The 27,099-nt window shown below is 49.1% G+C and overlaps 1 protein-coding gene across 1 annotated transcript in view; it reads left to right on the top strand.

Moving 5' to 3' along the window:
- Positions 1-24,919, top strand: part of STPG1 (sperm tail PG-rich repeat containing 1) — a 34,950-nt gene extending 10,031 nt beyond the window's left edge. The window contains exons 3-8 of the mRNA XM_090271490.1: positions 469-570; positions 5,255-5,425; positions 9,101-9,209; positions 15,773-15,938; positions 22,719-22,909; positions 24,776-24,919. Coding sequence (XP_090127616.1) covers positions 469-570; positions 5,255-5,425; positions 9,101-9,209; positions 15,773-15,938; positions 22,719-22,909; positions 24,776-24,852 — 816 coding nt within the window. The 3' untranslated portion in view covers positions 24,853-24,919. The remainder of the gene's footprint in view (positions 1-468; positions 571-5,254; positions 5,426-9,100; positions 9,210-15,772; positions 15,939-22,718; positions 22,910-24,775) is intronic.
- The last annotated feature ends 2,180 nt before the right edge of the window (positions 24,920-27,099 follow it).

The following is a 27,099-nucleotide window of genomic DNA, read 5'->3' as shown; positions in this document are numbered from 1 at the left end:
TGTTTCATTTTGCTTTATAAACAAACACTCCCTGATTTCTCTTCTGAAAGGCTGAGGAGGAAGCTGAGTCAGGCAAGGTGTGGTTACGTGAAATCGCTTACCCTGCCCTCCCCGTGGGCTTGGCTTACCCAATCAAGGTACACTGACTTGCACATCAGCCACACTTATCATCCCATTTTATGCTCACTTCTCTGATGGCGTGAAAAACAGTAGCAGTATGGCATGTAGTAAGTAGAAAGAGCAAGAACTTTGGGGGACCCAAACCTGGGTTGGCCTTCCAGCCCCAGCACTTGGTAGCTGGGACAGTGGCTGGGCAGGTAAGGAGCTGGCGGAGCCAGGCTGTCACTGTGAAGTGGTGCCTGTCCCGGAGGATCATGGGGAGGCTTAGTGTTAATGGAGGTAAATCTTGGGGAAAGGCACCGTGCAGCCGAATGTGTCCTGATGGTGCCATGTACTCTTCCCTTTCAGGATGATATCCCAGGTCCTGGGTTCTACAACGTCACTCACCAGTCTCCAGTGTCCAACAGTGTCTCATTGTCTAAGAAAGGGACGTGCACTTTCCCCTCCACGGTGAGAACCCCTTCTCCTGAGTGTGGGCCTGAACTGATCAGTAATTTCCTTCGTTCGTTGCATAATCATGCACGGGACATCTGGGAACGTCTCTCCAAAGGCCCCGTGGTTCTAATTAGGAGACCTACCGCCTCCTCAGATTTCATGCAGGTTGATTGGAGCCTGTGTCTTTAATTTTTTTCCTCATCGCTACACATTGCCTGAGTGGGAAGAGAAGCCAGGGAAATAGTCAGAACCTAATTATCCAAAATTAATTTTGTCATCATGGAGTAGACTAAGCAAATGTCTCCCTGAGATTTTCAGGCATACCAGGAAAAAGTTATTATTATTATTATTATTATTATTATTATTATACACCTTGCCCTTATACGATGTTTTCCATGGCTTAGTCTAATTGGATTATTCACATAATTGAGAAATCTGATGGGGCCAAAAAGAAGGCAGGCAGCGGGCCTGAGATTTAGCAATGTTCCTCCCCTCCCTGTTTCTCTTCTTTGTAAGATGTGACTCTTTCTCTTTGTGGAGGGCTGATGATCAAGTAGCTAGATGAAGTGCCATTGTCCCTGGCCAGGCTTGGGCAAAGACGGTTTTTATTTAAAAACTTATAAATTGGCAAATAAATAAATATATATATATATATATATCAAGGGTTAAGGGTCAAACTAGCATAAGATGGACTGAGGTAAAAAAATAAAAAAGAAAGAAAACCAAACTCTAGTATTAACAAAATACATATGCCATCTATCCCTTTAAAAGTTATAATAATCTTTTGCAAAAGTGTATTATGCTGCCTGATATTGAAACTAATTAAAAAAAAACACACACACACACACACATACACACACAAAGAGACCATTTAAGACACTGAATGCGGCTACTTATTGGAATTCAAGCTTGGCAGAGCTGAATACTCAAGGAGCGAACAGACTCCTAAGCTATTGCCCCACTAGCAAAGAAGTTGAGGCTGCGCAGGGCCCCAGGCTTCAGAGGACAACCACGCCTCTACCTTGTCTTCTGCCCCAAGTTCTGCAAGTAAAGAGACTCAAAAGCCAACAGCCAAAGAAGTGCCTTGCCTCACAATGTCCCTGCACAGGAGACAGGACTTAAGAGCTAATCCTGACTCAGCTGTGGGTCCCCGATGTGACCTCAAGCACGTCACCCTCCCGTGTTGAGTTGCCTCATAAAGCGGAGACTCCCTGGAGGCGCTGGGCATGTTAACGTTGCAGTGAGTGGAAAACCCTTTGAAACTGCGGAGCATTATAAACAGGTTAAATGTTATGATCGTTACCACCTGAGTCACCAACAATACTTCCTGCAACACCTAGGTTTTCTCTGTGAATTTCTTTGCCAAGTAGTGGCACTGCCCATTCCCACTTGGTGCCAAAGAAGGGGCTGAACTGGCGAACGCGTGCGGTCAGTTCCCTACTAGGCTCTATGTGCAGTAACTTTACAAAGGACACGCACCCCCGGGACGAGCCGGGGCCCAAGCGAAGGTCTGAATATTACAGAATTGAATCAGGCCTTATGGTCTTTAAAAAATTCAAGCCAAACCCCAAACAAGGCAGACATTGAGTTGTTCAGGCTTCCTCTCCCCTCCTTGATGGTTATGAGAATTTATATTTATGTTTATAAACACTTAAATTTATTTTATTTTTTTAAAGATTTTATTTGTGTGCTTTTAGAGAGAGGAGAAGGGAGGGAGAAAGACAGGGAGAGACAGGGAGAAAGACAGGGACAGCAATGTGCGAGGGATTGGTGTCTCTTGCATGTGCTTTTAGAGAGAGGAGAAGGGAGGGAGAAAGACAGGGAGAGAAACAGCAATGTGCGAGGGATTGGTGTCTCTTGCATGCTCCATCAGGGGACCTGGCCCCCAACCCAGGCATGTGCCCTGAACGGGAATCGAACCTGTGACCTTTTGGTTTGCAGGCTGGCGCTCAATCCACTGAGCCACACCAGCCAGGGAAACACCTAAGTTTTATATCCTTGGGCAGGGACCTTAAGTGGTTGGTAGAGATCTGTCAGGAGATTTCCTACATCTCACTTGGTTCCTTTCTGAACTGGATATGAATTTCATACCTCCACCCCTCTGTTAGTGACTTTCACCTTTAGCAACTCCTCCATTTCTGGATCTAAAGACTCTGAGGGCATTAAAAGGAGCCCTCATCAGGGAAAAATCTGCCTCGCTGACATTGGTATGACCAGGAGGAGAGTGACTGTGGGTGAGACTGACAAGAAAACTCTGGGTCTATGCATCTGAGAAACTTCCTGATGACTATTGGGACAGCTACACCCAACCTTTTGAGAGGACCTGTCATCTCTCTAAGTCCAAACTATACATGAACTTCATTAATGTGTCCCAAATCTTTGTTTCAGAATTATTCACAGGATGGACTAGGAAGGTAAAGGGGGCAGGTGGGAGGAGACTTTGCCGGCTCTCCATTTGCATGATGTCAGGAGAGGCCCTGGAAAAGTCAGTACGTGCTGAAGAGAGGCTCCTAAATGGCAGCGTGTGGCCAGATGGGGGCCCACAGGCCTGGCAGTTGAAAGAAAGCCAAGGGTAGGGAGGCCCGGTGAGGGAGTGTTACTCCAGCTATACTCTGAAACAAATTGCAATGCTTTACAAAACATTGCCTCTAACTGGAATTTTGTAGAACAATTTTTCTAATGAATGTAAATGTATGTAAATAGGTTTTCTAGGCCAAAAAGATCCTATGATCCAGTAAACTGAATAAAGTCTGAATAGGCTTCTTTATTGTAGATTCTACCAGAGCATTTACTACGTCAATGTGTATTATGAATCTTCAAAATGGACACATGGTATGAGATTTTCTCAGATTTATTTGTCTCTCAAGCTCTCTCCCAGCTGCTGCCACCGGCAACACAACCTTGTCTTATAGAACTAGAATGCCAAGGGACACACATTGGGGAATAGTGCTTTAGATAAACGTGCTTGCCCACACTGTTGGGTGACTCAAGTGGCACCGCAGAGGAAGGTTTGACCTCACCAGCCTTCTTCCGTGGAAGTTCAAAAGAAAGAGCGAAGGTGTGCTGATATCATGGGGCAGAGGAGACATAGCATAGATTCTTCTTGAACCGAAATGTCCCGCAGTCACTTCTCAGCTGCTCATCTTGTAAATGACCACGTATATTACTATTACTCCTCCCAACCCATTCCCTCCAGGACTGGATATCTGGTCTATATCAAAGAGTGGAGGCCGACTGCCTGGGTGAGAATGTTGGTTCCACCACTTGACCAGCTGAAGAAGTTTAATTTCCTCACATGTAAGCTGAGGAAAATCATAATATCTACTACCCAGGGTTGCCGTGAGGATTAAATGCAACAACCCATGAAAACTACTTTGTTAACTGTTGCCCAAAATACAAAGGCAGCCTTGACCGGTGTGGCTTGGTTGGTTGGTTGTGGTCCCACAAAACGAAAGGTCTCCGGTCAGGGCACATGCCTAGGTTGCAGGCCCGGTCCCCGGTTGGGGGCATGTGCGAGAGGCAACCGATCAATATTTCTCTTGCACATCGATGTTTCTCCCCCTCTCTTTCTCCCTCCCTTCCCCTCTCTCTCAAAATAAATAATAAAGAAAAAAAATGCAACGTCAAAGCAAGTGCAAGGCTGGGCTGAGCTTACTCCCGGAGAAGGCAGAGGTGGGACTGAAACCCAGGTTAGACTCTGAGCAGCTGAGACTCTGGACAAGAACACTCCTGCATCTGGTGGCACATCCATCCACATGCCATGGGAGTCCTAAAACCAGGTGTTGAGAGCCATTGTCACCAAGCACAGAATGAGGAGATAGGGGAGGTACTCATGCCTTCCCACAGCCTCCAGCACTTTCCATGTTTGTACAGCTATTGACCCCTATCAAGCTGAGGAAACCCAGGGCAATGTTCCCACGCTGTTAACCATAAAATAATGAGAGATGTTTGGTTCTACCAGACTCCAGTACTCGCCATACTATCCTTGGGTAAAGTGATGTTATCACCCAGTTTCTGTGACTTTTGTCCCTTTTCATTTGGCAAACATTGATTCTGTTTGTTTGTTTTTTTAAAAAAACTGAAAATAGTTTATCATGGCTTCCTGGAAGAAGTAGAATTGGTTCTGTTGAAAGAGCAAAGATATTGTAAGGTTTTATGAAATCAGTAATTAGGTAGGAGATAGGAGGTATGGGTAGTCGGTAAGCTCTCTGGAGCCTTGTACCTAGAAGACATTAGAAGCAAACTTGTTACTTAGGTGATTTGGATTATTTATCCTTAGAAATAAGACAGAAGGGCTGCAACCCAGGCATGTACCCTGAGCAGGAGGAAAGCTTAGGTTGGAAGAAAAAAGTCTAAAGGTTCCATCTTATGAATTACCCAACAGCTGATGGTGAGTCAAATGTAAGAGGCTTGAAACAGGATTGGGTGAAAATGCATTTATGGCAAAATTAGTTTTGCCAAGTCCTAAATATAAGATGAGTAATTTGAGTTCATTTACAGAAGTTGAAACAGGTCTCAGCTCGTGTTTTCCAAGAGCAAATCCTCAAAGCCTGAGGTCAGTTTATTATTGTTACCTGCTAGGGCTTCACCTTTTATGAAATGCCTTCAGACCTGTTGTTGGGCTCCATCCCTTTGCCCTCTGTCCTGTGGAACCACAGATTATGTGACAATGCTGATTCCTTTGGCTTTCTCCTCACAGCATGCCCAACTGGACACCATCATTTCTAAATATCCTGCCGCTAATGCATACACTATCCCGTCACATTTTGTTTCGAAGAAAGACTTCAGTAATTCCGGTTCCAGCATGTTCCAGTTGCCAAGCTTTGTGAAAATTCTCAAATCTGAAACTCCCGCACCAAACCATTACAATGTAAGAACATTGCATATGCTTGCTAAGTGTATATCGAAGGAGTGATTTACTAAAATAAAAGAAAGGAAGGGGCAACTTTGGGAAATCGCACTTTAATGCAATTGGTAAACCAATTAGCATTTATTGGATACCCAATGGGTGCATGCGGCTGTGCAAGTCTCTTACAGGGAATTTGCAGAACCCAGAGGAAAATGCAGGCCACATGGAGGCCAGCGTGCAGCTTGGGACGTCTGCCACCCTGGAAAATATTTAATCCTGTAGTCATTCCTATCAGGGTTCACATTTCTAACAACAAGTGTATTACTATCACCTTATCTGCAGACACTATTCATTTAATTTTAGGTTCTTATAAGGAAAGTAAATCCTATCTTTCCATATCAGAAAATCGGTTTTTTAAGAGTAGTGCTAATAACAAAAAAAAAAAATAAAAGAATAGTGCTCTGCCAATTATGACCACTTCATAGTCACTGAGGCAGAATGGTATTTAATCTAGTATATTCAAAATATTACATCTAATCAATATAAGATTATTAACTAGATGTTTTACATTTTTCCATCATACTAAGTTTTTCAAATTCAGTGTATATTTTATATTTGAAGCACATCTTTTTAAAGTATTTATTTTTAATTGCAGTTGACATATGATATTATCTTAGTTTCAGGCGTAGAACAGAGTGATGAGACATTTATATAACTTACGAAGGGGTCACTCTGATTCAAAGTCTAGGACCCACCTGACACCACAGGGCAGCACATCTTAATCTGGACCAGCTGTGTTTCCAGTGCTCACTAGCCCCACGTGGCCAGTGGCACTGTGTTGACAGTAGAGAACCTTTCCCTGGGGCAGTCAGAGACTGACAATAATGATGATGACAATGATGAAGCACTTTTTATGGCCTGTGTGCTGTCACGCATTCATCTCATGTAATATTCACTAGAATCCATGAAGTGGGTTATTTTATTCTCAGTTCACAGAAGAGGTAACTGATGCTCAGAGAGGTAAAGGGACTTTCCCAATGTTACCCAGCTCGAAGGGACCATTTGCCCGTCAGTGAGCTCGGGCAGATGGCTGAGGTATAAAGCTGGAGCGTGGTCAGAGTCGCCACGTTCCAGCTCTGCTGGGCTTCCCTTCGTGGGTTCTGTGGTTACTCTGTGCCAGACCACTGACACAGCTTAGATTCCACTGGGGAACTCAAGACAAGAACTAGTAAGCAGACAAACAATAATTGCAAATTGTGGCCAGCTTGGAGAGAGAAAAACAGTGGAGCCTAAGAAAGAGAGAATATGTATTAGGTGGGCAGTGATATGCACTTTATACTGGGTGGTCAGAGAAGGCTCTGAGGCTGGGACCCAAGGATTGAAGGAAGAGCCAGGGTTGGAGGAATAGCATATGCAAAGGTCCTGGGACCGCAAATGGCTTAGCCCATGGGGAACTACAAGAAGGTAGTTAAGAGACGAATTAGCTAGGAGGAGAGGAGTTCAGGGGATTGGGGGCCAGTTTGTCAGGGCTCTGGAGACCCTGGACGGAGTTCAAATTTTGCTCTCTGTGTACTGGGAAGCCCTTGAGGGGCATAGGAGACGTGGGACGATGTCATCTGATGTATTTTTTAAAGAATCTCCCTCCAGCAGCTAGCTGTATAGATCGCAGTGTGGGATAAGAGTGGATTTTGGAAAACCAGTTAGGAAGCTGTTATGTTAACAGGAGAGGGGTCGAGGCCTAGTACAAGAGGGTGATAACAAAGATTCTTGGCCATTGCCCCTTCTGCATTCCTTACAGAGGTAGTTAGTGTTTCCTGCATCTGCTTCCCCAGCCCACCGTGTGCTCCTTCACCCAGCTTCATGTGCCCAGCGCCCAGCACAGACCCTGGTAGTCAGTAGCCGGGCAATAAATGTTGATGACATCAAAGGAATAGCTCCCTGGTAATTAGTATACAGTTGTTGGTCTAGAAAAGACCATTTCCCAAGTCAGCTTTGTCCTTCTGCCAATAGACCAATTTTAGGTGCACTTTTTTGTTCATCTTTATTCTAATGTGGCTCTGAAAATAATACACGCTCACCATAAAATACACAGAAACCCATGACCTAGAAAGTGGAAGTCCCATAAAACTCTGCTCGCCAAAGCAAACCATCATCAAAAACCAAGTGTAGTCTCTTCCTCCCTCGTTCCCTCACTCCAGTGTGAGGATTCTGTTGTCCACAGTACATGTGCATTTTCTACTTAACTGTATCTTGGATTTTTACCCACATGCAATACACTAAATCAGCTTTGTTCTCTTTTAACCTGCCGGTGGAGCTATTTTCCTAGTGTAGTGGTGCAATCTTCCGGTGACACACACTCAACGTGTACAAAAATGCCCTCTTTTCCAGCTGCTTTTCTGTCTGGGTGAGGAATAAAGCCGCAGCAGTGCTCGGTCTGCAGGTGGCTTTTTTCAGACCTGGAGAACAATGGTTGAGTCAGCTGGCGAGGAGCAGAAATGCGATAATCCTGTTAGCCACACTACGCATTGAGGTCTGCCCAGGCCTTTCTTTGCTTTTGCTCACCATGATCCCCACTTCTCCATGCGAATCCTTTTGCTCGGTTCTGTTATTACTTCCTCTTCGGCAGCCTGGCTCCTCTCCGCGTGTCCAGTAATTAGCCTGCTCCATCTGATCTCTTTGTTTGCTGTCTCTGCAGGCAGCCTAGCCATTAGGACCCTGGGAAAAGCTAAATTCCTCCACCTTTGTCAACACAAAATCAAAATGCCATCTGCATTTCTTGAGAAACATTTTTCTGACAAAGGAGTATCACAGAAAATCAAACCATCCTGGCCCCAGCAAATATTTTCACTCAGTTGGTAAATATTCCCAGCCATCGCAGGTACAGTTTTTATGGCAGGTTTTATCTAATGAATACAGGAGACTGACTGCAAATGGGCATTTAAAATATTTATGATTCATGTGTCACATAAGAATGGTCTCAGGGTTCTTTTTTTTCTTCCTTCTGTTATCTTTAGAGTTCTGAACACACTGAACACTCTCAAATGTATATTGCATGGATCGACCAAAATTCTTAATTTCTGGTCAGTCCCGAAAAATTAAGACAATAGAGTGCTTATAGATCTGATTTCCTGTGCCCCAAATGCTGTGTTTGTAGAAAGACTGTTTGAACAGTGAGGAGTCAGGTGGGAATGTGTAGGAAGGACTAAGTGTTCTGAAAAGAGTAAAAACCATAGGGAAAATAATGAAAATAAATTTGCATGTGTAGCGTTACACAGTTTAAAAAAAAAAAAAACCAAAAAACTTTGCTGCAGATGATTTCTGTGGACCTCCTGCTCCCCACGCCCACCTCAACAACCCTCTGTCCCGTAGAGCAGGGATTATCTGAGCAGTTTTACAGATGAGAAAACTCAAGTTCAGGGAAATTAAACCACTGGTGCAGGATCGCCTGCCCTGAGCGCACAGAGCTGTCTCTTTGGGGCAGACCCTTGCTGGCGATCCCAACTCATAAGGTGCTCCAGGGGGGTGACGGCGAAGGCACCCTCCGTGTGGCCTTTTCCGCTCATGTCAGTTCATTTTCCGGAAGGACAAGTTTAAATGTGATTTTGTACCCAAATGGGACCCTCGTTCAGGCACAATGACAGAGACAAAGAAAGGGAAGGCACTGGCGCACACACCGTGCTGAGTTTCTCTCCCCAGGCTTCCGTCTCATCCTGCAACCAGAGGAACAACGTCAGCGCCCGGGCCGGGTTCGTGTCCAAAACCCAGAGAGGATTTTTCACTGTGGCTGAAAGAGGACCTGCCCCAGGTAAGCAGCCGCCTTGCACCAGCCTTGACCTAAGCGTTCATGTCCAGATCTGGGCTGCGGGAACCCATTCCTTCAAGGGAGTCTCTGGAAGGAGTTAGGCCTGGGAGAGGTGAGGGTGGAGGCAGGTGTTGAACAAAGAGGAGAAGGGTGAGGAAAAGACCAGCTGTCCCCCTTTGGGGAAGAGTGGCTGGCTCTGGAAATGTCCCCAGTGCAGCCTAATTGGCCTCCCCTTTTATGACCACGCACTCTTGCTGGGGACAGCCAGGTCGAGAAGTGGTGTCTCACCTCTGAAATGGGCACATTCCCGTACCCCAGGCGCCATCGCAGGCCGCTGGGGGCCACAATACACAGTGTCCTGACCCTCAGCAGCAACACTCCTTCTCTCCTGCGCCTGGAGGCGACTTCATCGTCTAGTCTCCAAACCGTGGAAGATAGCTCCGATTGCTGAATGCCCACTTCCTGCCAAGTATTTTCCATGCAGTCCTCACACATCTGTCCTCACAGTCCCCATTCCTAGTCCTGTGGTTCAGGTGGGGAAATAGAAGCTCAAAGAATTGAAGTGACTTGCCCAGTGTCACCCATCACACCTAAGCTCAGAGGTGTCTGACAGAGGAGACTGTTCCCCTGTCGTTCTGTTGTGACTTCCGGAATTGCCAGGATTTGGGAACACACCAAGGCCTTGTGTGCAAGTGTCTTCCAGGCTTGACTGTACCCCTCCTGTGCTCTCAGACCTCCTCTGCCCCCCACCTGCTAGCCCAAGTGAAAAGTGTTGAGAGAGGCCTGCACCCCAGGAGCACTCATTCTATTAGACCTTCCCTAAGGGGAACTGAAGACCCCCACGGGAGCCGTGGGCCTCAGAGCCCAGAGGAGGAGCAGGGAGTGTTTGCCTCCATGATCAAGCCTCTTGAAGGGGGTGTGGGTAAAACTGCAGCGCATGTCAGATTTCAGCAAATCCAGATTAAAGCTGAGATCAGTCTGAAGCTGAATAACAAAAGCGGCCCTAATTAGGAGGCTAAACCCCGCTAAAGCTCCCCGCCTTTGCATCATCTGGGCAAAGCCCCACCTTGTTTGTTTATACAGAGAACAAAGCAGCATCCCTGGGGTTTGGCCAGAGGCCTGCCAGCAAGCCCTGGGGTGTGGGCACCCTCACAGCCAGCCGCGTGTGCCCACTCCCTGGGAGGGGGGTCTGAGGGCCCCCAGCCCCTTGCAGCAGAGAACAGGACGGGGGGAGGTGGGCACCAGTATCTGTTAAACTCCCCCTGTGCCCCAGAGGCTTGACATTCATCATCGAATGCTCTCAAAACCCTGCAGAGCACTTGCCCCGCACAGGGTCATGTGCTCAGAAGTTATGAGCTATCATTATTATTTTATTCCCATTTTACAGCTGAAAATGATCCTTAGAGAGCAGGTGACTGGCCCAGGGTACCATCAGACTTGAATCCAGGCCTGTTGGGCTTGATGCCTGCCTGGTACTTCAGATGCCAGGGCCTGGGGAACCTGCCCCTCTGCCCAAAGCAATCTACTTTTACCTCTGGAAGTAATGCTATGATTCCACATCCTCCTCGGGAACGGTGTGGACGGTGTGGACGGTGTGGACAGTGACGGCATCCCTGCTCTGTCCTGCTGCTGTGAGTGCCCTGCCTCAACTATGGGCCTGGTCTGCCTGCCCTGGCTCCAATCCTGGGCAAAATGCTCACCTTGACCCATTTGCTGGTTGGATTTTCTAAAGTTTAAATGTACCACCCCATCACCAACGTTCTCCTCTATTTTTCCTTAAAAAAAAAAAAAAAGTTATTAGAACATAGAGAAATGCCCATGTTAAAGTATCATTTGAAAAACGTTGGTTGCAGAATTGAATCTGCCGTGGGAGCTCAGCATCATGAAACAGAGTCCGACCATGCTCGGGAACCGGAGTGTTACCCTTGGTCCTCCCTGGGCATGAGTTTCTTTTTTCTTTACTTCTGCTTTTCAGCATTTTATAATCAAGCATTACTCTAACCTTTTTTTTTTTTTTTTTTTGGTAGTGGTAAATAGAGAGCAAAGGAGAGTGAGAGAGGGAGAAAGAGAGAGAAAGAAACAGGAAGATAACATGAGAGCTATAAACCAATATTATAAATGCTGCTAGCTGGACATGTCAGCATTCTTAGCGCGTATGCCCCAACCCTCTGCGCCACCACCGAAGAGAAAGAACAGTTCTACGGGCTGCCAGGAACAAAGTCCAGAAGACCGCCCGCCACTGTGCCAACACCTATTGGCTAAACCTGTGCAGAAGCATTCAGGAAGCCGCCGATATAGGCAACGCATGAGGAATGTATGAGGGTATCAAGAAGGCAACAGGCCCAATCCCCTCCAAGATCGCCCCCCTTAAGTCCAAGACAGGTGAGGTCATCACTGACCAGGAACAGCAAATGCGGCGGTGGGCCGAGCACTACCTCAAGCTGTACGCAACGAAGAACACCATAACAGACACTGCTCTTAAAGCCATCCCAGACCTACCAGTCATGGAGGAGCTAGACACCCCACCTACTGCGGCAGAGCTCGGCAAAGCCATCGACCGCCTTGCTTGCGGGAAAGCACCAGGAAGCGACGGAATCCCTCCAGAAATCCTAAAGAGCGGGAAACCAGTCCTGCTACAGCCGCTCCACCATCTACTCTGTCGCTGCTGGAAGGAGGGTTACATCCCCCAGGCTATGAGAGACGCCAACATTATCACCATGTACAAGAACAAAGGAGACCGCAGCGACTGCAACAACTACCGGGGCATCTCTCTCCTCAGCGTCGTCGGCAAAGTATTCGCCCGGGTCGCTCTTGCCCGCCTGCAGACCCTTGCTTCCCGCGTCTACCCAGAGTCCCAGTGTGGCTTCAGAGCTGGCCGATCAACAGTGGACATGATCTTCTCCCTACGCCAGCTGCAGGAGAAGTGTCACGAGCAGCATAAACCACTCTACCTCGCCTTTATTGACCTCACGAAGGCGTTTGATCTGGTCAGTCGAAGCGGACTCTTCAGCTTGCTACGGAAGATTGGCTGTCCACCACATCTGCTTGCTGTGGTCATGTCCTTTCACGACAACATGCACAGCACGGTGTCCTACAACGGCGCAACCTCTGAGGCCTTCCCAGTCAGCAGCGGAGTAAAGCAGGGCTGCGTCCTCGCGCCTACGCTGTTCGGAATCTTCTTCTCCATGCTCCTCCAATACGCCTTTAAGGACTGCAGCGAGGGTGTCTTCATTCACACCAGATCTGATGGCAAGCTCTACAACCTGGCCCGTCTACGAGCCAAGACCAAAGTCAAAGAGGTGCTCATCCGTGAGATGCTCTTCGCCGACGACGCAGCTTTGACATCACACTCCGAAGAGGGACTCCAGCAGCTAGTCACTTGCCTTTCCCACGCATGCAAGGAGTTCGGACTAGCCATCAGCCTGACGAAGACGAATGTTATGGCTCAAGGCACGGGGACTCCCCCATGCATCACCATCGACGGATACACCCTGGAGGTTGTCAACGACTTCACTTACCTCGGGTCCACCATCTCGAGCTCTCTGTCAGTCGACTTGGAGGTCAACCGGAGAATCGCCAGGGCAGCCACAGTTATGGCCAGACTGAACCGGCGAGCGTGGAACAATTCCAGCCTCACTGAGAAAACCAGACTGCGCATCTACCAAGCCTGCGTACTCAGCACTCTCCTCTATGGCAGCGAGACGTGGACCACCTACGCAAGGCACGAAAGGAAACTCAACAGCTTCCACATGAGGTGCCTGCGATGCGTCCTGCATGTTGCCTGGCAGGATAAGGTCCCCAACACCGAGGTGCTGAAGCGAGCCAATATGAGCAGTTTGCATGCAGTTCTTAGCGAGAGACGCCTCAGGTGGCTCGGCCATGTCAAAAGAATGGATGCAGGCCGTATTCCCAAAGACCTCCTCTACGGTGAGCTAGCAGAAGGCCAGAGGATGACAGGGCGCCCAAAACTGCGGTTCAAAGACATCTGCAAAAAGGACATGACACAATGCTCCATCAATCTCAACACATGGGAAGTTCAAGCAGACGACCGCCTAGCCTGGAGGCTCGCGGTCAGGCAAGGTACCTCACGCGCGGAGGCTGCGCGCAACGAGGAGGCGGTCCAGAAAAGATCGAGGCGGAAGCAGCGTCAACAGCAGCAACAACGGCCATCTGCCTTCACCTGTACCAAGTGCGGCAGGGATTGTCACTCCCGAATCGGACTGCACAGCCATTCTCGGCGGTGCAGATAGACTCTCAAGAAGCTACGCCATCGTCTCTCGAGACGGACGGCTGCCGACGACGACGACGACGACGACGCTAGCTGGACATCTGCTTTTCTTTAAAACAAAAACAAAAACTTAACCATATACTGGGAGCAACTTTTCAAGTTATTAAAAATCCTTGTAGAACAACATTTTTAAAACTGATTCCATTGTATGGTGAACCATAGGTTGAAGAACAAATGTCTTCTTATTGGAAATGTAGGTTGTTTGAAATTGATCACTAATATAGTGGCAGCAAACATCCTTGTAGTTCACAACTTGCATACAATCAAGATTATTTCCTCATATGAATTGCTTAAAGTGAAATTGCTAAGTCAGAAGTCATGTAAAATATGTCAGGTTTCTGCTGTCTCTGATTGACCTACCCTTCGGCACAGCGGTCATTTGTCCTCCTGCTTCTATGAGGCACTCGCTTCCCCTTGTCCTTGCCATCATTGGGTGTGACTATCTAAGTAAAATCTTGCTAATCATGTAATAATGTTTCCAGTACTTTTGCAATGAAAAGTACATTTTATTTTTTAAAAAATAAACTTTACAGTGTTTAGAAAATTTGGAATATTTTTCCCACCCAGAATGCCACCACTAATATATGAGGTCTGTCTGGAAAAAGTTCAGCCTTTGTTAATATAATGAGAATGTTTTCTGCAACGTCGATGTAATCTGGCAGCCAAGGAGAGTGGACTGGAATGCGCATGTGTGAACAATGACGACTTCACTGTACTGGTTGGTGGACACTGTTGAGTGAGCACCTGTACTGTGTGGCCGTCGCATTCAAAATGACTGAGGGAGTAGAGCAATGTATCTGCAACACATTTTGCATTAAGCTGGAACATTCCTCCATGGAAACTATTCAGATGATGCAGAAGGCCACAGCTACACACAACTGGTGATTGGCAGCTCCATCATGACAATGTGCCTGCTCACGCATCACGTCTCATGCAGTTTTTTTGTGAAACATCAAGTCACCCAGGTGACTCGGCCCTCCTACAACCTGCATTTGGCACCCTGCAACTTTTGGCTTTTCCCAAAACTAAAATCACTTTTGTAAGGGAACAGATTTCAGACCATCAGTGAGCTTCAGGAAAATACAGCGGGGCAGCTGATGGTGACTGGGAGAACTGTGTGTGGTCCCAAGGTGCCTACTTTGAAGGGGATGAGGCTTTATTGTCCTATGTACGAAGTTTCTTGTATCTTCTTCAATAAATGTCTCTATTTTTCATATTACATGGCTGGATACCTTCTGGACAGACCTCATAATTACTTCCACTTTCTTGGGTTCCTGCCTGTTTTTATTCAGACACGTCCATTTGTACCCAGATGTCATCATAGAACATATAGACTTTCAGGTTTTATTTTACTTTTTCACTCACCTTTATTTTCAGAAACATGGCCATGTGGCTTTATGCTCTTCATATTTATCATCTTCAGGGCTGAACGTTCTACCAGATTGGGCTGTAGATATTTAGGCTATCCTTTCTCACATTGGAGTGACTGCTGTGGTATGCATCCTTATGCTCAGAGCTTTTCCATCACGGTGAATCATTTTCTTAATTTCTGAGTAATGGGAAGCCTGGGTATGCAGACATCTTCATGGCTTTTCCTAGTACTGCTGCTTGTACTCCAAAATGCCTGCCCCCATTGATAAGGCTACTGAGAGTTTAGGGATGAGACTGCTTCCTCTACACCCCAGATCGGATCATTCTGTTCTTCCTTGAAGCTTTGTGCAGTCAGATTAATTTTATTCTGTCATAGTTTCCTGAGACAGGGCATGGTGGGAAAACATGGGCTTTGGAGACTGGTGGCCCTGGACCCACATAGTAGATATTTAATAAATATTTGTTGATTACAAAATAGTTATGAAACAGCTACTGTGTGCCAAGAACCTAAAATGTTATTCAACTCTTATAACTACCCTGCTGTTGGAAGAATTATTCTTCTTACTGTATAGGAGTGGAAACTGGGCAAGTCCCTGTTTAAATGAATGTCTTTGGGCAAATTATTTAATATCTCTGAGTCTCAGATTCCTTGCATTTAGAATGGAGGTGGTAATGCCCATATTGCTGGGCTGCTGGGAGGATTACATGAGCCAAGTGTGTGGCGCATGTTTCACGTGCTGTCTGTGTGGTGAGCATTGTTTTTAGCTATTTCAGGCAGCCCTTCCATCTCACCATCTTGGACTGATACCTCCTTATAGTCATTAAATGTGTCCTTAGGTGTGAGGTATGGCTTTTTATTTATTTGAGAAGAGTTTCTTAATCTGTTTTAAAATTTCTTTCTGTTTAGGGCATTATAATATCAACGAATCCCTTGTGAAGCCATCACCAAAGATATTAATGTCCTGTTTTAAATCAAAAACTGGCCGTGGATTCAAAGTGACATCAACAGGCCTGGGACCCGGTTATTACAACCCAAATGATCACACCAAAATTCCAACAAAACCTCTTATCCCGTGAGTCCCGATTTTTCTGATTTCTTTTGAAAAAGCATTCTGGGAAGGACCCCAACATGGGCAGAAAAGGACGGAGAGGTCACTGCTTATCAGGACACTGTGCCAGGTCACTCTCCAGGATGCTTGTTGACACATAGTAGGTGCTCAATAGATATATATTGAATGCATAATATTTATTGAGCAAGTAGTATGTACCAGGAACTTAATGTCTTATTCAGTTTTCATAATAACCTGTTGTAAGAATTGTTCTTCCTAGAGGAGGAAGTTGGGCTTCAGTGAGACTGAGAGACTTGCCTTTGTCCACCTAGCTAACTTGGGCACCACTGGGCATCTGCTTGGGACTGTCTGGATCTTTCCACATTCCCACTGAGGCTGTACTCCCCCGGGGTGACAGGACATGCAGAAGTGGTGGAGCTCTACTAGTTCTGTACTGCTAGTTAAAAGCCTAGACTCTGATGATGGTCAGACCTGGATTGAAACTTCAGTCCTGCTGTTTTCATGCTGTGTGACCTCGGGCACTGGAATAACTAACCCCTCTGAGCCTCCATGCCCTCTATAAAGTGGGGACAATTCATACCTCATAGTGTTGTTTGCAGATTTATGGTATATGCCCTGACTGGTATGGCTCAGTGGGTTGAGTATCGTCCTGTAAACCAAAAGGTCACCAGTTTGAATCCCAGTCAGGGCACATGCCTGGGCTGTGGGCCAGGTTCCTGGTTGGGGGCATGGGAGAGGCAACTGATCAATGTGTCTCTCCTTCTCTTTCTCTTTCCCTTTCCTTCTTTCTAAAGATAAATGAATAAAATCATACACACACACACACGCACACATATGTTTGGCATATGTATAGTAGGTGCAAATGGTGACTTAATATTAACACTAATTTAAAAAGTGAAGACAGGGATATAGGTTACCATTTTAAATATCTTGTACATTTAATGTTACTTTCACCTAAGAGGCTAAAAAACTCACAGGGCTTATTTATTCCTCAAATGGTTCTAGAACTTCTAAGATTAACTGCAGTTAAGGTCAGGCATCCTGTCACCACCTAAGACCTCACCCCTGTATAGTCTGCTCCGGGTAGAACCGGCTGCTGGGAGGGCTTACCAGGGGGCTGGGACCAAGCTCACAGGCACCTGGGCACCTCCGAGCAGGTGAGTGGGCTCGTGGCCACAGTAGGTCAGAAGTCTGGGCACGTCAGGGAGGCTGGCAACGTCGGGCACAGTCCAACCACCGGTCCAGGGCATGGGGAGGGGAGTTAGGGAGAGGAGCAAGACAGGAACCTGACGAGGGCAACTTAGGATCCAGAGGAGGGATTCAGACCTCAGACGGCATCCACAGGGTGAGCTTCTTCTGCCCTTGGTTCGTCAGTTTCTGTGCGTTGACCTTCCGCAGGCACCTGGGCTCAGGACTAGAGCCGGAAAGTCTCCAGGAACAGGCTGTCTCCACACATCAGGTTCTTCCTGCCTCCAGGCTGGCCTGGGGCACCACTGCACACCACCGTTTCCCTGCTCTGCCTCCCACAGAGTGGATGAGAGGGCAGACTTGGTGGACCCGAGTGGGAGTCCTGGCTCTGTCCCTTGCAGACACTTCTCTCTGAGCTTCTGTTTCCATGTTATTAGGTGGGGATAAGAACCTTATCTCATCGGGGTTCTGTAAGGATTAGGTGAGAAAGGGCTTGAAAATAGCTATTGCTATTATAGCTGCTATTACTCTGTATCCTGCAGGCATATTAAGATATAGGGAGCAGGTGCTATTTTGGCCTGGCAACTCAGGCCCCCCACCCACATCTGCTTCAAGGAAATGGTGAAAGGAGCGTGGAGCATACTCAGTGTTTAACAGCTTTCCCTAGAGAAGCGTCACTTGCTTTGCTTAAGTTTGCATGAGTGGTTTGAAATATTCTCATCGAGTGGTATTCCCATCTGTCAGTCAACAGGCTCTGGAGATTTCAGGTTCTGTGCTGGAGGCTGTGGAGTTGCTCAGGTGAACAGAATATCATACACACCTTCAGCCAGGCTCAGCGGGTAGCACCTCAGGGCAAGGCAGAGGAGCATGCAACCAAACACTGGACTGTGTGGCCACTCTCTACCCCGAAGGCAGTTTTTCCTTTGGGGCAGTGCAGTGGTGCTGGTGGGCTGGGTGGTCAGGGCCTCACTCGCTCTCTGCGGTGCTTTGTGAATAGTGGGTCCTTGGTTAAGAAACCTTGGGGAGCCCTGGCTAGTGTGGCTCAGTGGATTGAGCACCAGCCTGCAAACCAGGGAGTGGCCAGATCAATTCCCAGTCAGGGCACACGCCTGGGTTGCGGGCCAGGTCCCTAAATGGGGGCGTGTGAGAGGCAACCGATCAATGTGTCTCTCCGTCTCTTTGTCCCTCCCTTCCCCTCTCTCTAAAAGTAAATAAATAAAATCTTTAAAAAAAAATTATTTTTTTTTAAAGAAGCCTTGGAAACACTGCTAACAAATCCTCTGCCCCAGGGAGCACCACAGTGAGCAGGGCTATAGTAAAGGCTCTGAGAAGGCCTGCAGGAAAGGAACCTGTTAAGCCCAGTGTCTCCTGAATTAGGGTTTACCTCGGTGAATAGGTGGTGTCCAGTGTCTGCGGCAGAACATTTGTGCTAATGGCTCTGTGATCTGGGGATGCTCCCAGCACCCCACTGCACCTTCCTCTCTCTGTGTGTGAAGAAGGGGGAGCCCTTTTCACTTCTGACACTCTGTGATCCCAGGTGTGTTCACCATGTCGCTCAGGAGAGTGTAGAGGGAACAGTGAACGTGGAGCCAGCCTGGACCCACAGAGGAGGTCCAAGAAATATATTTTTAAATTGGCAAGGAAAGGATGAAGGTGAGAAATCTGTGATTTCATTTAAAAAACAAGAACACAGAGCTGAAGTGAGCTTCGGGTTATTCTAAAAAAGCATCCATCAGTTTAGGTTGAATGATAAAGAAATGACGTAATATGAAGAAAAGATGCAGCTGCATATTGTAGGACTGAGGGAATATCTAGACTCCAGGCTCTTAAATCTGAGTTTTGTGGGCTCTCCTGTTTCCCTGGAGGGAGGAGGGACAGGTGTGCCTGGCACCAACGGTCTGGGGTTGTCAGGCCCCTGAGGAGGTCTGTACAGCTTCCTGTCAAACACATTAAATGTGCACGTGATTGTGTGTCTTGGGTTGAAACTGCATGGCCCCCATTTTGGGGTAGGGTTCCCGCTTGAAAAAAGATATTTGGTTCTGCTTTCTTCAGGATGTAGGAAGAACTGGGAGACATTCATTCTCCCTGGAGTGGTTCGTTCCGTGTTACCCACCAACAGAAGTGCAGCCCAGGGAAGTGAGAGGTTGGTGATTGACAGGAGTGTTCAGGAGGCCAACAGGGGGCCCGCCCCCCACCCCCTGCCAACCTCCTGCCTTCCCCACTCACCAGCTTTGAGAACCTGGGGGTGGGGTGGGTCACTTAATTCTCAGGGAAATTCAAACTCATCCTCTGTGAATTGGAACATATACTTCATAAGGTGCTCGCAAGAATAAAATAAGATAACCCACAGAGCACACAGTAAACTTCCCATACACGTTGAAGAGGGTCCTCTGCACTGGCCTGATGTTTCTGGAGAGGCCTTTGTAGGGCAGACCTGTGCTAGGGGTGGCAGGTTGTTAGCACGGCCATTTCTGGGTCCGTGGAACACACCACAGGGCGCCCCTTTTCTATGGCCCACCTTGCCGACTCAAAAGCTAAGAGGGTTTGTCAGCTTCCAGGGGTCTTTAGAAGAGACATGTCAGCCAAGGTGTCACTTCTCCGGGTCCTGAGTAGGTGTCACAGTGATGACTCAATCAGTCAGGGTGAGTCAGGATGAGGGCTTTTAGAGATCAAAACAGTTCCTCCCAGCTGCTGCCTCCCAACTCAGCTCGCCCGCCGGGAGGTGGAGCGGCCGCTGACATCCTCACCTCTGATCTACTTCCCGGAGTCTGAAGCCACTGGTTTTGCACCAACACGCTGCCCTGTCACAGCCAGGGCCAGAGAATCACGCCTGTTGGCCCCGCTTCAATTTGGGTAATTATGAGGGACCCACCTCAAGTTCCCCTGGGATTTTCAATTAGATATGGGGTTCTTCTTCCCAAGTGCTGTAATCTGTCACCTGCTACCCTGTTAAACAGATACTGCATTCCACCCCAGAGGCATCGGCTGCCCTTTAATGATGAGAAAAAATTGCCCCTTTATCCCTCCAGACCCTGGGAATCCCCGAGGCAGAGTGATTCTGTGCCTGGGAGTGTCCTGAGGGTCTCCAGTGCCTTCCCCCGGTGACCTGCTGAGTCCTCTGAGACATTCATTATTCTCAGGCGATTTGCAAACAGCTCAGGTTGGAAGCTGCAAGTACACTTAATCCAGTTGTGGCCAACTCAGAGCCTTTGAGAGATGTTTTCTTTCCACGGGGCAGGACCAGGTTGGCTTTTATAACTGAGCCAGGAGGCTCATAAAAGGCCCAGTCACAAAGCACTGAAGGCTGCCCTCGGTTTGATCCAGCCTGACCTTTGGATTTGCCAAGCCCCGCCACCACAGAGGGAGCAGCCCTGAATGATGATAAAACTCGGTGGGGGGGGGGGGGGGACATTTATCTGGGCTCCCCTACTTGCTTCAACCCCTCTGTTCTTCTCTGCCTTCCAGCAAATGTCCCGGAAATAGGGACAGGGCCTCAAAGATGAGTCAAACAGACACAACCCCCTCCCTTAAGGAGCTGGGCAAGTGAGGGGCACAAAAAATGTTGCATGTTTTGTGCAGAGAAAGGAATGGCTAGAATGTACGGAGGGGCCAGCTACACTCTATGATCTAGGGTCATGCTTCCAACTCTTCTACAGGTCGGCACTGTACACAGACTTTACAGATGAACTGTAGACTCACCCAGGTGCTGGAGCATGGAGTGGAATCCAGGTCCATCAGACCCCAAAACCCATGCTCACCCAGGGAGGGCGCCGATGGGAGAGGGGAGAGTTCCATGGCCAGAGAAGTTTCCCTGCAGGGGAGAGCAGTGAAGGCTGAATCAGAGTTTGCAGGGAAAGGAGGTGCTCCTGGCAGAAGGAACAGCATGGGCAAAGGCATGGAGTTGCTGCAGTGGGGTGTTGGGTGTTTCTGGAAGGGAACATGGGAGCAGGTGCAGAGGAGATTAGGCTGGGCTGAGAGCCATAAACAGGAGCTTTCCCCCTTTAGTTTCTCATCAGGGTCTGTGAGGGTGGGTGGTCAGAAACAAGTGAACAAGTGAACAACCCAGAAATCAAGAGGAGGTCTAGGTTTGCAGGCAGCCTAGGTGGCTCATCCTTTGTCTTCTTATGTCCCGATTTCTGTCCCATGGGGCTGTGGCTTCTGCCACTGCTGTCTCCTCTGCTGGAAATGCCCCCTTCCCCACATATTCTACCTGAGGAATTCCCAGTTACCTTTCAGGACAAATGCTACCTCTTCTAGGGTAGGTTTCTGGATTCACTCAGTTGGAATTAGTCCCTCTCTCTCTCTCTCTCTCTCTCTCTCTCTCTCTCTCTCTGTACTCCTAATGTAGTTTTTATCTCTAGTCTAACATTTCATATTTAAAAAAAAAATAATGCAGGTAAAGTACTAACTAATTTTCATAACAGCCCTGGGTGGCATGTCTTAGTGTCTGTCATTTTACAACAGGCATGGAGGGGCAGAGACTTTGGTAAGGACAGACACAGCTAGTGACTGGACAGGTCTGTCTGAGTGCAAACTGCCTCAAGTTGTCCTCAGCACGATTGTCACTGGCAGTGGCTGGTCAAGCCCTCAGGAGTATTCAGCGTTTGTGTCTTGGCACAGAAGAGTCTGGGCTTCGCAGAATGTGGGTGCAGAGCCGCACTCATGGCTGACGCTCCTCGAAGGTCCAGAGAGCCAAGCCGGCAGCGCCGGGCCACCCCTGGGGAGGCTGGTGGAGCTGACGGAGCAGAGGGCGAGTGACTGCCCTCACCCAGTCTTGCCAAGAACGCAGAGGAGCTCCCGACCCAGCCTGCTCAGCCTCCTGCAGGCTGTTCCTGGTGACCGGGATGATGGGGTGACCTGGTACAACAGTTGGCTCATTTCAGACCCAATGTCCAGGAATCGAGCCTGTTTCTCAAGGGTGCCAGTCACACATCATCTAATTTCTGAGGGTCCTTTGTAGGGGTGACCCAAGCCAGAACAAGGAGCAGCCAGCTTCTCTGTATAGGGGAGAGGTGCTTGATCACACACTATAACCAGTTCTTCCATGCCAGCTGGAGGGGGAAAAAGGAGGCAATGTATCTTCCCCTTTTCCTATGGGCACCTTTGTTCTCAACATAAGCGTCAAAGCCAGCTGTCTGGGCCTCAGGAAGATTTACTGTGGCTTTCAAAGGCCTCCCCTGGAGGGGGCGTGTCCACCCTGCGGAGGCTCTGGGAGGGAGTCCTCTGGTCTCTGTTTCCTGAGGCTCCCTGGCTCCTTTGAGACCAAGCAGCAGGCGGAGGCGAAGGCGCTGCAGGGATCATAATAATAACAGTGACTGCTTTTATTGAGCTCTGACTGTGTGAGGGCCCTTCCAGGCCTTTTCTCCATCCCTCAACTCCTTTACGAAGAGCGGGGTCCTTGCGCCTTGCTTGGGTAGATGGGACTCGCTGAGGTCTCACAGCCAGTGAGTGGCGCGACCAGAATTCAGACTCAGGCCCACGTGACTCTAAAACTCAACTGCTCCTGGTGCCAGGCAGGTCTTGGCTCTGTCTAAAAACGACCATCTCCCCAGTGGACTCCTTTTGTGACCTTTTCCCATTTTGTCTTTTCTACAGGAGAAACCCCATCCTGAACTTCTGGGCCCCTCCTTTGCCTCTGCCCCCAAAGCCGCCTCTCCCTGGCCCTGGTCAGTACGAGATCGTGGACTACGCGGGGCCGCCCACGCGCTTTGTCTCCAGCGCGTCCTTTCTGTCCAACACCCGCCGGTGGACAGCGGGGCCTGCCCAGCCGGACCTGCCTGGCCCAGGTCAGGGGAGTGTTTGAAATGACAGCAAAAACCAAACCTGGGATTGTTTGTCATTCCTGGGCGGTCAGATGCCACTGATTTGTAGACTGTTTGCCGAACAGGTTATAGGGGTTGGTTAGAGTTAGAAGACTTTTCAGCTTACACTTCCAGAGTATGAAAGTGTTTTTGTTTGTTTTTTTAAGGTGAAAGGGCCCTCAGAGATGATCCCTGCCAGGGATTCATAACCAAGGACCACAAACAGCCAAGAGGCTCAGAGACAGGCTCCAGGGGGTCTGTGATTCGGACCCTGTCCTCAGACGTTATTTTCTGGGGAAAGGGGCCATAGCTTTTGTCAGGTCATCAGAAAAGTTCATGTTCTTAAAAAATGCTGAAATCACTGGCCTAGTCTGGCTGAGTCACTCTATACGTGGGGCGGGCCTGGAGTAAGGTGTCTGCAGATCTCAGTGAGCGAGGGGCCGGGCAGAGTCAGCCTGCTTCCCCTCGTGCCTGGCTTGTCGTGAAATAAACAGGGACTGCTCACCGGAGCAGCTTTTCTAAGCCACCTTGTTCCATTCCCTTTCCACGGGGGAGCTTACGTGGTAATTCCCTGTGACCTGTGGGAGCTGGTAGCATGAGGGACTCACTGTGGCGGTGGTCTCTGTACCCATCAACCCCTCTGTAGCCATCTGCAGAGCCCCTTCCCTGTTCACCAGCCCCCAACATTGACCAGGCCTGCTGGGATGGGGGACTGACAGGTGTGCTGGAGGGCAGCAGGTGTGGGAGGAGAAAGGCCGAGCTGAGGTGGCCGCCAGGTCTGTTAAGTTCAGTCTTTCAGTGAGCACGGATGCTGCTCCCACCCTGGGGAGGTGAAGATGGCTTAAGCCCGGTGCCTGCCCCTAGAGGTGTCAGTCTGGTGGGGGGGGACACCCCCCGCAACAGACACAGGTGAGTAGAATGTAAGGTAGACAGGACAGGGAGTCACTCTCGTAGCTTTGGCCTTGGAAATGTAATCAAACCAACAAGACTGCAGAGGTTTGACCTTAAGGTCATCTGCTCAGTCCAGGCAGAACTCAGTTTGGTTCAGCAAATGTACTGATGCTCCGGATAAATGGTGAGCTCTGGTGGGTGGTCTCTGAGGCCCGGGGACCAGAGGACATCCTCGTCTGACCCTGTTTGGCCCAGGCCCCGAGGAGCTTTCTCTCAGTATCTTCTCTGTGCTGTGCACACTGGTCAGGCCAGTGCCTGTTGCTATGACCATCTGTGCCAAAGTGGGATTCCTGGAGGGACCTGGGCATGAGCACATGCAAACATCTGCTTTCTCGGCTTCCAGCGGGTGCAGATCTGCCTGGACCGCCATGTGCCCCCATCAGCAGCTCCCCAGGTAACCAACAGAGGCCGTGCACAGCCCCTCAGTCACTAACTCAGCATCAGCAGAGAGTTTCCCATCAGCCCCTTGGTGGCTCCCCAGCGCTGTGTGGTCCTGGCTGCTGGTGGCCTAGAGAACCTGCAGTGTCATGGATCTCGCTTTTCTGGACATTTTTGAATTAAATCCAAACAAAACCCCACCAAGCTGACACCTTGCTTCTTTAAGAGTATAGCTTTACTCAATATATTCTTTCAAATTTCATAGAAAGATCTTTTGTAAATTTTCTTCTGTTAAAGAAGTTAAAAGGAGTTAGGGAAGGTGGGAAGCCATGTTTGAGTTCTGCCTCGGCCAGTTAAGCGCCGGATGGCCTTGGGCTGGTCCCTTCCTCTGTCTGTCTCCCCACCCATGTGGCAGGGGCTGGGACAGGGATCCCCCTGGCCTGGCCAGCTCTGACATAGAAAGAAAGAGACTCCTGCAACCGGCCTTTTCCCTTTTAATGCTGCCCTGCTCTCTCCTCGCAGCCACGTACCAGCCAGAATTTCCTGGCAAGCAGTCCTTTCTCTACAACGAGGACAACAAGTGGATCCCAGTGCTGTAGTGACCTCACAGGACCACATCGAAAGCCCTGGTCACCAGCTGCCCCGCCCAGGTTCCCCGGAACGTTTCATTCATTCAGAGAACCTGCATTTTGTGTGACAGCTGACAGCTTGGGGGACAACTCTGCCACCCTGTCTGGTGTTATAGCTGGGCTTCTGCATTTGTCCTGGTCTCGAGCTGCCTCCTGGAGATTGGACCCCTCACCCTCACTGACCCCTTGGTTTCCTGAGCAGAGAGAAAGGGCAGGCAGAGCCACAGGTCCAGCAAACTGTTGCCAGATATGCAGATGTTTCAACAGAATCTGGGAAATCTTTAAAATGTGCAGTCTCTTGATATGCGATGTTTACAACCATATTCCAACTTAAAATTTTTTTGTTCGGGCCAAAGGAAACTCTTCTGCAAGCCATTAGTCGTCCCCTTGAGTGCTAGATGTTCTGGAAGACCCATTCAAAGCTGACACTTGAGAGCTGTATTTTCCTTTGATCCCAGACTCTTGACAATGTGGCCAGACCCCAAGGCCTAGGTTTTTAGGTCCTTCTGACCCTGGGGGACCTTAGCAGCCATTGGGTTGGAAGCAACCAGCCCTGGGGTCACTGTGGGCGGAGGCTGGGGACATTCGGGAGATAAGACAGGCCTCTCCTGCCCTTGGGCAGCTGGGCTGAGCCTCTGTAGGTGAAGCGGGCCTCCCCAGCGGGCGCCCCCTCCAAGTGGGTCAGAGCAGAAGGAGCCGGGGAAGAGAACACCAGGGCTGCTCTCGGCCCTTCAGGACCTGTGTTCTGCACAAGACATGACTAAAGCTGTGGCCCTGAGCTCAGAGGGGCTTGATTGTCTCCAGCCTCTCCAGATGACAGAGGCTGCTCACAGCTCCGTGCAGCCCAGCGGTTCTGAAGGCCTGGATGTACGTTAAGATCCCCTCAGGAGCTGTTACCGGAACAGCCTGCCCAGGCCAGTTCTGATTTAATTGACCTGAGGTAGGGCCTGGGCATTGGTATCTTTATTCAAGTTCTCACGTGGATATAATGTGTCTAGTTAGGTTAGGACACACTGATAGTTTAATAAAGTGCTTGCAAGTGTGAATGTGCCTGCAGATTACTCGGAGAGCCTGTGAAAAGGTAGATTCTGTAGGTTCGGGGGTGCGTGGGTAGGGCCTCAGAGGCTGCATTTCTTTTTCCCTTTCTTAAAAAAATTGAAATAAAGTTGACATGGAACATTGTATTAGTTTTAGATGTAACCATTTCTAACATGCTCTTAGTGGTACTGATGCTGCTGGTCCCTGGATCACACTTAAAATAGCAAGGATCTGAAAAATACATCCCGTTATTCTGCCTCTCATCTGGTCTTCCATTTGTCCTCCCTCCCTTCCTATTTCCTCGTTTCCTCGTTCCTTCCTTCCCTCACCTGGGCTTTCCTCATTCATTGCTTCCTCCCCTGACTGACTGTATGTCAACGAGGCAGAAGATCCCTGCCGGTGGGGGGTGCGCTCCCCACCAGCCAACAGCTACCTTTCTTAAGTGACCCCCTGTTTGGAAAGGACTTATCTCCACTCCTCTCACCTTTTTCACTCTTTGGAGTGAAAGACAGACAGTCTTGGACGGCGGCTGCCGGGCTCAGAAGCGCCTCTCCCGGCCTCTGAGGGCAGCGCTGCAGTCCTCCAGGCTAGCAGGGCTCTCTCTGGGGTCCAGGGACCCTTCTAGGCCCTGACAGCCCTCGTCTCCTCCTGTGGAGGGGCAGAGAACCGCTGGGGGCTTTGCTGGAGGCAGACGGTTGTGCAGGGGCTGGGAGCTGCCGGCTCCTTCCCCGGAGCTCTGCCACACTGAGACGGCCGGTTCCCTGTGTGTATTGATCCAGCCAGACGCGAGCAGGTTACAAACGCTTCAAGGCCTGCACCATCCTGGCCCCTGTAGAGCAGTGGTTCTTGAACTTGGTGGCACCTTGTAACCACCAAGGGGACTTTAAAATGTACTGAGGCCTGGGCCCCGCCCCCAGAAATTCTGAGGTCGTTGTTCCAGGGCGGGGTCTGTGTTGAGATGAAAAAGCTGCCCAGTTGATTCCAATGAGCCATCAAGGTTGATAGGCACCACCTTCCAGCTTCCCAGCTGGCTCTGGGAGGGGAGGGGGCAGGAAGCTCAGGAAGGGAGGAAATGAACAGACGTGGGGGACCTCAGTGTGCCTGGCCAAGTGCTGATATGCTGCACACACCAAGTCACCCTCACGCGCCTCCCTGCTCTGCCAGCTAGGGCGACGCCGC

Source organism: Furipterus horrens, unplaced genomic scaffold (genome assembly GCF_987537825.1).
Source record: "Furipterus horrens unplaced genomic scaffold, mFurHor1.1.pri manual_scaffold_3, whole genome shotgun sequence".
Taxonomy (NCBI): domain Eukaryota; kingdom Metazoa; phylum Chordata; class Mammalia; order Chiroptera; family Furipteridae; genus Furipterus; species Furipterus horrens.
Note: the sequence above shows the minus strand (reverse complement) of the source record. Positions and strands in the feature narration are given on the sequence as shown.